The sequence below is a fragment of the Cryptomeria japonica genome, chromosome 3, assembly GCF_030272615.1.
Source record: "Cryptomeria japonica chromosome 3, Sugi_1.0, whole genome shotgun sequence".
NCBI lineage: Eukaryota > Viridiplantae > Streptophyta > Pinopsida > Cupressales > Cupressaceae > Cryptomeria > Cryptomeria japonica.
The window spans coordinates 836,171,213-836,184,918 of NC_081407.1; the positions used below are offsets into that span (position 1 = coordinate 836,171,213).

Here is a 13,706-nt window from a genome sequence, read left to right on the forward strand (position 1 = left end):
GTGTGGAGACATACAAAACTTCACAAGGAGGTATATCATTTGGTATTTAGTTATTATTCAACATCTCCTTTAAAAGGAGAATCTTTAATTACAACAATTTAATTGTCTTTTATCTCTATTTCATGGTTAATTCTTAAACCGAGGTTTGAGTTGGGCAAGCGCCTATTCCCAACCTATTTCCCTTTCTTTCTATGTGCAGGAAATAGGTATGGAGTTGTGATCTTCAAAATCGACATTATTTGTAGAGACAAAAGTGCAAAGTTTGGAGGACTACGAGTAAATTCACTACGATCTTGACATTTTGGGAGCTCTTTCGAGGATCCAATCTGAATTTTCTTATATTTGTTAGATCCAGGTATGTGTCTCAGTCTTACATCTATATCTCACTGATTTTTTGTTTTTATCTTCATTTTCAACATTTTATCCTAATTTCAGCAACTCAACTCACAAAATAGAGCAAACAAATCTACCCCTCGAATCCAATCAATATTTTCAGTCCTTATGATTTCAAGTTTGTGACTAAATCTATTGCATTCAACCCTCTTTTAAATGTACTGGTCATTAAGCCATAAAACTAGCAGTTTTCATCCTTTGTGGGGTGGAAACCCTAACTTTTCACCATTACACTTCTTTGGGCATAATTCAACTTCTCACTAAAATTACCAATTTTCTTCTCTTCTTGGCTAAGGAGTTTTCTCTAATAGCATTACCACTCGCATCACAATCCACCTAAACTACATTGTTGAAATCCGATAAGTCTAGTACTAGGTGCTCCATCACCTTTTTCTCTAGTAATTCAAAGCTTCTCTATAATCTGAATGTTCACTTGAACACGTTTTGGTCTCCACTCACTATCTTTTTCATTGGTGAGAAAATAGTGCTAAAATTTCTAATTAACTTGTAGTAAAATCTGACTAAACCATGAAAATATCTTACCCCTCAAATGTTCATCAGTATAGACCATTCCATAATTTCTCTCTCCTTCTCTAAATCATTAATTTTGAATCCCTCAACAAAGATAAAAAATGAGAAGCTTACGTATAAAATCCATCAGTACTTCATTCATTAGGCATATGAATGAACTTGATGTATTAATGAGTCCAAAAGGAATGACCAACCACTTATACAATCCTTCATTGGTCTCGAATGTAGTCTTCTACTCAACACTATCCTAAGTCCTAATGCAATGGTATCCACTCTTGGTATCCATTTTGGGGTCGGTTAATCATCCACGTAGAAGTTCCATGTGACCGTCTACCTATTTATTTCATGTGCCCATGCCCATTTTCTCCAACGCCTTTTCATCTATAGTATAGGGTTCACTTGTTTGAACGGCTTAGAAGGTGAAGGTTTGTTATCTAGGACCCCATAGATAAATTTTCTGTTGCAGGGTTGTTCCAGTGGAAAGCTCTTAATGGATCGGGGAAAGTCTGCAGGTAAGTAAATTATTCTTTCAATTTTGAGTATTTTTTTCCCCTTTTACAGCATTACAATTACGGTCTTCCATTTTTTGCTGTAGTGCCCAGGGTAATTCTTCCATTGAGTGTAGAGGAGAGTACAAGGCAAAGGGAGCTACTTCAATATTCAAGTGTGGTGGAAAGCAGAAAATGGAATCCAAGCTTGGAGCAAAAGCAGATATTAGAGTCTATGTGGGCTTCTGGAACAAGAAAACCACCGTGTGAAGCCCATATAGATGAAATTACCTCTCATCTACAGCGTTATGGGAAAGCGGAAGCCAAAAATGTATATTATTGGTTTTGCAATGAAGGTACTCGAGAGAAACGCAGAAAACAACAATCAGAAGCCATAAGTATGTGATCTTCTTACTTATATACTTTATAATATTGTTACAGAAGTTATATACAAGTTATTAATAAAGTTGGAAGGTTTAGATAATCAATGTCTGGTAGTCAAAAGTATTTTTTTTAAATCTGGAATTGGGGTTTGCAAGTAAATAATCTGTGTGTTAGTTCTCATTTATCTAATGATAGATCACTGAATGACGATGTGAAATATAGAATAGAATACAAAAATTATTTTATCAGCCCATGAATTCAATAAAAGCTAGGCCCAGGCTAGGGTAATCAGTCTGAAGAATCCTGTAGCTTTAAATTTTATACCTAATGAAGTTTGTAGCTCTATTTATTATTGGTAAGATTTTTTTCCCCAAATCATTCTATTGATATAGAAATATGTTTTTCAGATTCTGATTGCTCTGCACAATCAAACCAGTTGGAAAACAGGGTTAATGTAGAGGCAAGTAACTGGATTCCTTTAACAATTTTTCTTATTTGATAAGAAACTCATTGCATTACTAACTTATAACTTTGTCCACTTATGTCCAGGGAGAAGAAGAAGAAGCGCAGAGAACTTTGGAACTTTTTCCTCTGCATCCTGATAGAGGCGGTTTATTATAGAGTAGGAAACAACCCTCATCCTTTCTAAATGCATAGGAATTAGGTTTATTATAGGCCAGGAACCGTTACTCTAGTGATCAATGGCTTATTTTGCTATGATGGTCTAAAAAATGCCATTGATCTGCAGTAAGGTATTAGGTTTTGTTCTACAAAATTTCGGACTTGTTCGGTTTCAGGAGAAAGCATCTTATCCTGATTGTTTTGTATGGTGATAAGCATATACTGTTTAGCGTATGCGCCAAGTAATACAAACGGAACTTCTCTTTAGCTTTCAATTCCTCATGTAGTGAATAACCCCTTTTTTTTCAAACGAAAGGGCATAACTAGGCTTGTGGGTAATTGCATTTTTATAGTGGAATGTGAATGTAATTTATTTATAGTGAAGGAACAAAGTCTGTCCAACACAGCCTGAAAGGAATGTGAATGAGTGTAATTAATTTTAACATTTTTTCCCGGCCAGGCTAATTTTTTGGGAATTACAATCATTATTCCTGTCGTTGACAATTTTTTTATCCATTAAATTAAAGTTTAAGAATGATGTTCAATTTTAGTAGTATCAAATAATTTTTTTTTAAATATTCTATTCAAAATATTTTATCAAAATGAGAATGTTTTTTTTAATTTATTTTAAGAAGAAAAATTTTAAAATTTAATTTTTTAACAATATTATTAATAATTTTTTTAAGAAACAAATGTTTTACAATCTTTTTTCCTTTCATGATGAGTATTCACATTATCTTTATATCTTTTTATAAAGCTCATTTATTAGATCAACTTTAAGCAAACCTCCTTCCTTAACAAGTGATTAAACTTATTAATCACAACTAATAGAAATCAACAAAATAAATTTAAATATAAATCTTTAAATATAAATAAAGAAAGTAAATTTAGAAATAAATCTTTTTCAAAGTTCTTAAATATTTCATTGTGGAAATTAAATATTTTTTTTATAGATCTCTAAAAGAGAAACATTCTATGTTTGTTGTGATTGTACAAAATATTGGTAATTTATAAATTTAAACATGAATATTAAATATTTTTTTTTATGAACAAAACTCGATTTAGAAAAAAATTCAATTGAAAAGAAGGTAATAAATTTGTTACAAATTTATCTTTTCATAATTTCTTTCTTTTGGAAGAAAAGTATAGAGTAAATTCAGTATTATTTTTTTATCTTCTAAATAAAGCTTATATAAAATGATTATTATATTAATATCTAAATAATTTTGATAAATAGTTGTTTAATACAACTAGGTATAAGAGTAAATAAAGATAGTAAAATTTAAATTTTATTTTAAATTTAAGTTTGTCATCATTTGCATGGCTGATTTTAAATTAAAGAAGGTAAATAATTTTAAAATGTGTGGTGGTTCCCATAAACCAACCTATAAGAGGCAAAATGATATTAGCCAATTGTTTGTAATTAGAGTTAAATTTTTAATTATTTACATTCTCATATTATTTAAATAATTATTATATTTTTAATTATATTACTATTTTAACAATATTATCTTCTATCAATTTTTTATAATTATTTATAATTATTAAGTCCAAATTACTCCATTATATCTCGTAATACTTAGAAAATAATCTTAAATTTTAATGAAATAAATATTTATTATTATTTAATATAATAAAAATAAAAAATATTAATTTGTCGTTAATTTTTTTATGGAAAAAGTTCGAAGACTTGTATTTTTGTACATCAAATTCAAACCTTAGCAACAAAGATCATTTCATAAGATCAACAATCATTCTTCCAAATGGTGTGTGGAGTGAAGGGGAGAGAAGCTTGGGTTTGAAATGAAGGCTTAGAAAGGGATTCAGATGAAGATGGTGGCTTGGGTGACAACAATGATTGTCTTGTGGATGCCAGAGGTAGTTATTGCTTCTATTTTATGGGTGTTTCTTTTTTCAATTCTACAAGGTTGTGGTTGAGAGATTTCTTTCTGCCTTTATTGTCCATCTGAACTTTGCTAAGGGAGAGAGTGTTCCTAAAGTGGTTAGATTTGTTGATGTGGAGTCTATCTCCTCTTCAACATGACTTTTGGTGGGGAGATTCAGTCATCCTTTCTTTTGTAGCAAGTATTCTTTTTTGCATTGAGCGCAACACTTAGAATCATGTTCTTACCATTTCTTAGGGACCTCTTCTATTTTGTGGGTTCCTCGTTTGCATTGGATCCTCAACTATTTCTACAACATGGTTTATGTGCGTCATCTAGATTGGTCTAATTTTTGTTCATGGTGTTTCTTTGTTGAGAAGAAATCTTTTAGTTTGCATGGGGTCTATCTTTTTGGGGTTGTTTCCTTCGGTCTCTCTTCCCTCGGTGGGTGCTTCACTAGATACATCATTTGGCATATTCTACTTTCTTAGGGTTCAACATTCTCTACTTTTCATTTCGGTGTTGAGCACCTCCAAAGCTTGTGATTTTGGCTATGTTTTTGCTATGATATCCTATGTTATAGAATCTCACTTTATTTCTAGATTGAGTGCCTTTGTTCTATTTTTTTCAATTCCTTGTTGGGTTTGAGGAGTGGGGGTATCTTTCCCTTCCTACCCTATTTTTTCTCCTCTACCTCTCTATGGGTTTGTCGAGGTTTCTTTTGGTCCTTTTAATATGTTGATTGGAGATGTAGTCAGAGTTTCATTGATGACTTTCTAAGATATAGCAGTTATGCTTGTCGAAAAGGCTTTTATGGTTGGGTTGCTTGGGTTTTCTTAGAGTATTGGTCTTATCTGACTTGTATTTCATTTGGAAAGAGTTGTGAAAGATGTGTTTCTTAGTGATGTCTACTTAAGCCTACTTAGTCATACATATCTACTTGATACTTGTTCATGAAAGTTGTCAAGATCATTTAGCAGTTGATTAGAGAGGTGTCAACATAGTTTTGACACTACATGCTAGTTTAGTGGGAGGTAACTCATCACCACTCATTGAGTGTTGGGTTCAACTTCTGATTTTACCCAACCTTTTTTTCTATATGCAATGCAACCTACAGTCACTCTTAGGAGAGGCATGACACCTATGTAGTTGGAAGATTTGTGAAATAGTGGCCCCCCTTCACAGCTAGCTTGTGGATCATGCATCTCTGGTAGGAAGAAGTGCCTATCAGCAATTGACTATTTTACGTGAGAGAGGGGTCAAGCAGAACTATTAAGTAACATAGGGTATGCCAAGTTGGTCAAGGGGAATAGCCAGGTGGCAGGGTGGAGAGTCACTCCCTCATGCCCCTACAGAAGAAAGCTTTCAATCAAGGGTGATAGTGGCAACACATAGGTGGTGGAATACAGGAAGCTCCCAAACCTTGCACCTCCAAACCCTACACCTCCAGCTTGGGCAACACCCAGGGAGGGCTAGAGGCACCACCACCCCTAACGCAACACATTTGCACAACCATAGGTGGTTCCACATGACCGTCCATGTGGCCCTCCACATGGCGGTACACCTTGCTATTGGCATATGCACACTCCAATGAGACATTGTATATGATTGAAGGTTTTTTCATTGATGGAAAACTTACAATCCTATGGCACTGGCAAGGCATTACACCGGCATCAACAAAACACACTCTACATCAGCACTCAAAACACTGACACCAGCACAGAGAAATGAAGCATACTGGCACAGAGGCTGACAGGATTTTTGATATATCATATTTTGTTTATTATTTGAAAAAATTTGTAAGCCGACTTGATATAATTGTAAAATGATTCTTATATATAAAAGAGATCATTGTAGACATTTTGTAAGTAAGAGAGGTAAGCGAAATAGTAAGGAGAAAAGATTAAGAAGACCCATTATGCGAAATATAGGTTAAGGGGTATATGTAAAGAACATACCAGGAACTGGTACTGTATCTGTGAGTTTGCTAACAATTGGTATCAGAGCCTGGTCCTCTATTTTCAGAAGCCTAACAGCTTGAGGAAGATCTTGACACCGGTAAAGATAGAAAATCTGATGAAGCAACTTGAAGTAGCTCTCTCAGACTATGATGCAGAAAAATTGAAAAATATCCAACTAGAAGATGATCTAAAAGTAGCTCAGGATATCATTCAAGCACTTCAAGAGAATCTTACTATTGCAAGAAATAAGAGAAGAGAACTTTGTGAAAAGATGCAAAATGAGAATGATGAGAAGGAATCACTTAATGATATGTTAAGTAAGCTGAAACTGGAGAACATAACTACAAAGAATAAGATGCAGTATATGACTATGAGATTTTGTAAAGAGATTGAAGATAGGAAGAAGAATGAAGAAGAATTGACCTGAAGACTAAGTGATGCAATAAATGAGAACACAAGACTTAGCTATGAAAATGATCTATTAAAGACAGATCTGATGCACACCCAAAATGACTCCAATGAACTGATGAGACATAAAGAAGTCTTAGAAAGAGAACTAGAAACTGTAAATCAACATAAAGAGAAATTCAAGAAAAGCTCAGAGGAACTTGACACCTTGCTGAAGAATCGAAAACCTAAAGGTGACTCTTCTGGAATTGGCTTTGAAGCTGGTGAAAGATCCGGTACTGCAAACACACAGGATCACAGCAAATCGGTAAGGCAACCTAATTCTTATAAATTCAATGGAAAATGCTTTAACTATAATAAGTATGGTCATAGAGCAAATTAATGTAGATCTAGAAATTATCAGAATATCAACACACCCACCGGTCAATGTTCTAAATGCAATAGAGTTGGTCACAATCCTGAGAATTGTAGAATGAATGTGAGATGTTATGTTTGTGGAAGATTTGGACATTTATCTAATCAATGCAGAACACAAACCGGCATAGGTTATGGGAAAGCTATTCAGAAGAATAATGTAACTTGTTATGCATGTAACAAGATTGGGCATATTGTAAAATTCTGTAGAAGTAAAGGATCACTAGTAGACAACAAAAGTTCTAGCTTGAAAGGTAAAGAAAAAGTTGAAGAGGTTAAGCAAGAATTCTCAAAACAATGGATTAGAAAAGTTGATCTAAATATTGGGAATACTCCTCAGCTGGTACAACCAGTCAATACTTCATCAACAGGACAGAGTGATGCTCCACTGGCAGGAATTTCTTCATCGAAATGAAGAAAGTTTCCTTGAGGGTTTGGCATTCTAATGACACATGTGCTATTATTCCCTCGGTTAGAGATGAGAAGTTGGAAATTACTTTATTAACAGCAGACAATGTTAAGTAAATACTTAACCGGAATGCATTTAATGTGGTAGATGGCAAATTAACACTATAAATTTGTGGTTTTGGCTCCATTTCATTTCTATGAGATTTCAAACCTATGAAGAGCATGAAGTTTCTGAGCTAAGGCATTTCGAGCAAGAGGCAAGAACACTTCAAGAAATCATCCATCCTAAAGGCAGTAAAAGGTATTTTATCATGGCATCCACCTCTGCACTTGAATATATAGCAAACCCTACTATTGTCAAAGTTGTAAAAAGACCTAGGCCCGTATTTCAATTAGTTCCTGAGGTAGCAAAGAAAGATGATAATTTAGGTGCTTTTTCTCAAATTCCTAAAGGAGTTATTTATGCTGAAGACCCCAGAATTTACATTCACTACAACATTGAGGAACTAGGAGATGAAGAGACTAAAACCATGTTTAAATCTATCATATGTGATGAATCCGGTAATATAAAAGATGAACATAAGATCATTGAAACCCTAGGATTTACAGAGATCCTTAGCATTCATGAATTCCCCAAGGATGTGATCAGGATAGTCCTAAGCAGGGTACATGTTGAATTTTTATGGTTAGATGCAATTCACAGAATCACCAAGGAAGCTGTGAAAGCTATCACAGGGTTACCGACCATTGGTAAAAGGCCAGACAAAACCAAGAAGGTTTCCAATGATCTAGTTATGAACCTAACTGGTGCCACATCTGATAAAAGGTCCTTAAGAGAATGATGTAAAAGATACTAGTGTAAGATTTATCAGCATGGTATTAGGATATAAGGCAACTCATGCAAACAGACTCAATTCAGTGTCAAGTCTATGCATTAACAATGCTTATGACACGGTCATAGATAATGCAAAGATTGACGTATGTGAGTGGTTGAAGGATGAATTAATTAAAAACTTAGGCAAGATTAAGAAGGACAAGAAATGAACTTTTAGGTTTGGAAATCTGCTAGTATGTCTGATGCTACATATAACCAAACAGGTTCCCTGTATAGGCTACAAAGAACTTGGATATGATATACTGGTAGGTAAATAGCTAACTGAACTATTCAATAATATGGGAGAAGATAAGGAAAACAATATCCATGATTTCTTTCAAGCACTTAAGGCCAAAATGAAGAAAAGAATCAGATTATCACAAAAGATTGTTGACAAATATAAGGATGAAATATGTTTTGTAATAAAAAAGGATGAGATCTAAATGGAAGCAGTCATCCCTAGGACAATCTGGGTAACAGAGATGGGCTACAGAATAGATGATCATATAATTGAAACATATGCTAAAGCACTTCTGGAAGCCCCTAAAGAACCTAAGGAAGAAGTATTTGGTAGTGCAGAAACTATTGAAAGCCAAATACAATCCCATAAAGAGTGAAAAAGGTTGAGGCAGTTGTGAGAAGAGGTTCTAGGCAAGCAAAGGAAATCAAGGAAATAGTAATGAAACAAACCAGTATAACAGAGGATGAGTTAGCAGCTCCAAAACCTAAAACTCACCTATCACCAGTAGACACATCTTCAGAGAATGACATGCCTACAACTTTCAAGAGAGTTGTAAGGAAAATAGATCCCTCACTAGCAACCACACCCTCACCTAGGAGGACAAGACAAAAACAACAAGCAGTGAGATCTCTAGTAAAAAAGACTACACCAAAGAAGAAGAAACTGACACCCAAGAAGAAGAAGAGGACAAATAAGGACTTGGCCCCTCTTGACATATTGTTGAATGAAATTACAGAGGAAGGAAAATTGAAGAATATAAAGAAACTGCATGACACTCTAATAGTTGATGAAAAAGAACAAGTAGAAAATAGTGTTATATTACATATGGATATGTATAAGAAATTTTTGATGGAAGTAGTAGATGAAGTACTAGATGAACCGTTTAAGAGACTGGAAGCAAGGAGACAAGTAGTAATAGAACTTGACAAGAAAATAAAGATAGAAAAGCTACTTGTTGTATACCCAGTGAATTCACCCAAAGAAATTGATGACTTAATTGCTGAAGCCAACCACTCAGTATTTTCTACTACACACCGACACATTGGTTTAATGTTTGGAAGAGTTAATGAGGTGACTGAGGAGACATAAAATGCATGGGACATTTTCCTAGTGGAAAAAGAAAAACAAGAATAATACATGAGCCACAAGCCTATAAAGATTTATCAGAAGGAAAGAGACAAGGGTAAAGGTAAAGTTGGTGGACCACCTAGTATCAAGGTTAAAGACAACTTACCCCCACCTCCTTTGATTACTCCACCCGTAACAACAACAGCTACAAAAGATCAACCGATAGTTGAAATTATGGATGTAGAAGATGTTAATCCTAATCCCAAAGTCTTATACACAATAGATGTTGATACTCAAAAGATCAACATTGTGGTAGACAAAGATACAGCTGATAAGACTGACATGGCTAGTGAGCCTCTGGTAGATGAGCAAACTGAAAACACACAGGAGAAACCGATAGATGAAAAAGAGCAATAGGTAGAAACTCAGACTCAGACTGAGAGAATGCAACAAACAGAGAAACAAACAGAGAAAAAGGCTTCGAAACAGGAACAACAATAGGAATAGGTTCATGAGGAAACAGTGCTACCAGCAACTGGAGAAGCACACAAACCATTTCTTAAGGAAATGCAGACACAAACAGACCTACCAGAGCTCAATACAAGCTTGGTTACTTCCACCAGTGATACTCTGAATGTAGGTTCCTCATGATCAGGCTAAAAATCAACTAATGTGACTAAAGTACTATTAGATTCAATTAAAAAGATAATAGATTTCAGCTCACAAGCTTATAAGGCAATAGATGACACCATACCAATTTTGAAGGTAATTGCTCCTAACTGTAATATAGACAATAAAGATTCTTTAGGACAACTTGTTACCTTGTGTAAATATATCACAGAAAACATTGAGAAAATAAAGGAAGAGGCATTGAAGGATAAATTGGAAATTGAAAAGCAAAGGTTCTTTGATGAGCAGATAAAGAAGTGTACCAGAGATTTTGACACACTTCTACCGGAACTATGTAACTTATTGAAAGAGTACAAAACTCTATACAAAGACACCTGTAAGACAAAATTTTTGACTGTAGACATAGATAAGAAAATAAGCAAGGTACAGGATGAAATCAATAAACGTGCTGATAATTTTGTTAACTCACCTAATACATTATCAGTTTTTGAGCAAAAGATAACAAATTTTGAGGAAGAATTACTTAAATTAGAAAGAGAAAAGGAGAGAATAGTGAATAAGGAAAAGCATCTGAGATTAAAACTAAGTCCAAGATTGGACTATCTAGCATCATTGCGGAAGGAAATATCTGAGGCACTGATACAGGGATAGAAAACACCGGCAGAGCATTTGCAACATCTCACCAGTATAGCTAAAAGGACAGAGACAACAATAAGAGATAGTAAAAAGTTTATGGAGAGTATAAACTTGATTTTGGAGGATCTATTTCAAATTGTAACTACCCAGTTACAAGGTTGAAACTACAAACTCTACTGACATCCTAACAACCTTTGCCATTGATTGCAAAGGGGGAGTAGTGGTATGAGAAAATTCAAATATCACAGGAATCATATGCTCAGGGGGAGCACACATTTTTGGTAACATTTTTGGACTTCACATTTTTGGATACACTTTTGAAATTTATCATGTGTTGCCATCAATGCCAAAGGGGGAGATTGTTGGCATATGCACACTCCAATGAGACATTGTATGTGATTGAAGGTTTTGTCATTGATGGTAACCTTACAATCCTATGGCACCAACAAGGCATTACACTAGCATCAATAGAACACACTCTACACCGACACTCAGAACACTGACACTGGCATAGAGAAAGAAAGCATACCAGCACAGAGGCTGACAGGATTTTTGATATATCATATTTTGTTTATTATTTGAAAAACTTTGTATGACGACTTGATATCATTGTAAAATGACTCTTATATATAAAAGAGATCACTATAGACATTTTGTAAGTAAGAGAGGTAAGCGAAAAGGTAAGGAGAAAAGATTAAGCAGACCTATTATGTGAAATATAGGTTAAGTGGTATATGTAAAGAATAGAGCAGGAACCGGTACTGAATATGGCATTGAAGATGCTATTGTAAAGCAGTACAAGTTATTGGATTTGTATAATCCACATTGTAAGTAAGTGAGACTTCCCATTTGAGTAGTGAGCTCTAGGTAGTTGGCCTTCTTGCATGTGTAGGCCCCTATTGTAAGTAATATTCTCTTATTCGCCAGTAATTGAATATTGTGGGTCACAAATGATGAATACTAAGAGGGGGGGATGAATTAGTATGCTGAAAAACACTGCACTAAAACACTTAAACAGTCTGAAGATAAACTGGTAAAATAGTTTAATAGATAGACCGGTTATCACACATGCAAACCAAAATGCAAATAATGCATTCACCCACAAAAGTAATACAACCATAACACAAGATATTTCATGTGGAAACCCAAATGGGAAAAACCACGGTGAGATGGAACTCACAAGTCACTATCTGCAGAATAGAAACTAGACTAGTTAAGGTCAGACTGGTTAAGGTCTTACAATGTTCTTCACCAGAACAGATCCTGTTAGGAATCTCAATCTCTGTTAGGAGATAAGTCCGATTAAAGACTACCTTGCTAGAGGATTTTAGATTCATATAAGTGAACCACCTCGTTAGAGAATTTAACAAAAGGCTTTTGGGCCTACTCGGTTAAGGGTTACAGACTTGTCAAAGATGTGAGTAATCAACAAGTGTTTGATCTATCTAATAGCATAGACTGCTTGGTTAGATCCAATATAGCTCATAGTTAATGCATTCCAGCATCACTTCAGTCTTCTCTGTCTCTCACTCAATTACAACTTGATCTTCTCAGATAAGATCGCTCTTACAACAACTCATCAACGACCTTGAACCCTAGCACAACATAAACCATTTCAGCAACCACCTAAAACCTTAGACATGATGTCCTTTTAAAGGAATTTGATTTCATGTCAGTCCAATAGGGTTACATTACAATTTCCTAGGTTCAATGAATCTAGACATACTCAGTAACATGACACAAGAAGCGCCATCAGTGTGTTGGCACTGTCAGACAATCAATGGATTGGTAACTCATCACAAAATGTCGGTTGGTAAGTCATCACAGAGTATTATCGGTTCATACAAAATACCGATTGCCAGTTTGACAAGAATGAAAATTGGTAAGAATGTGTTATGCCACTTTGCTCCCTCATACTGCTTGAGATCTATGAACCGCTTGTGGTCAACATGCCGCTTCAGACTAGGAAACACATTCTAGAAAATCACCAATAGTCTAAAGACTAGAATACAACATACCGGTTGGAACAGATATCGATTGAGCTCTAGTTCATACATATAAAGGGGATCTTAATGCAAGTGTGTGTCCATCAATGACAACCACAACATAAACATAAAAAATTACAACAATCTCCCCCTTTGGCATTGATGGCAACACTTAGGAAAATAAAATTTTGACATCTAAGTGTTTTACAAAAACATGCCATTAACAAAATTGCTCCCCCTAAGAATATACACTATCCCTTAATCAATACAATGTATAGAAATTTTGCATACAGAGCATAAACATTGAGATATCAGAGCATATAGCATAAAAATTGCTCCCCATAAGCATATACACTATCCCTTAATCAATACAATGTATAGCAATTTTGCATATAGAGCATAAACATTGAGATATCAGAGCATATAGCATATATCAAAACATATGGCAAAATTTTAACACCAGATACTCTATACTTCTCCAAAATAGAGTACTTCTCCCCCTTTGCCAACAATGACAAAGTATCACTGAACAACCCTTTTTCCATTTGATATTAGAATAATAAAAGTTTATGACAAGAAGGAACAATACTTGTCAAAAACCAATTTATAGTCCTGCAAAAATTGTTTCATTGATAGAGACCAAGACTCAAGTAGGAAGGTGGCCACTTCTTTCTCTGTTTGCATCTGGGAGACCTGTTCTTCCATGGCATCAATAGTGCTCATTTCTTGTGTAACTGTCAAGGCATCCAGGTTTAGATAACACTTCTGAAGAATTTGTAGA

At 34.7% G+C, this 13,706-nt stretch overlaps 1 protein-coding gene across 1 annotated transcript; it reads left to right on the forward strand.

The window, feature by feature from the left end:
- The first annotated feature begins 1,304 nt into the window (after positions 1-1,304).
- On the forward strand, positions 1,305-2,417 carry LOC131054772 (WUSCHEL-related homeobox 1-like). The gene is made up of 4 exons (XM_057989362.2): positions 1,305-1,436; positions 1,520-1,810; positions 2,204-2,256; positions 2,346-2,417. Exons 1-4 carry the CDS (start codon positions 1,415-1,417, stop codon positions 2,415-2,417), a joined length of 438 nt encoding a protein of 145 aa, XP_057845345.2. The 5' UTR covers positions 1,305-1,414.
- The last annotated feature ends 11,289 nt before the right edge of the window (positions 2,418-13,706 follow it).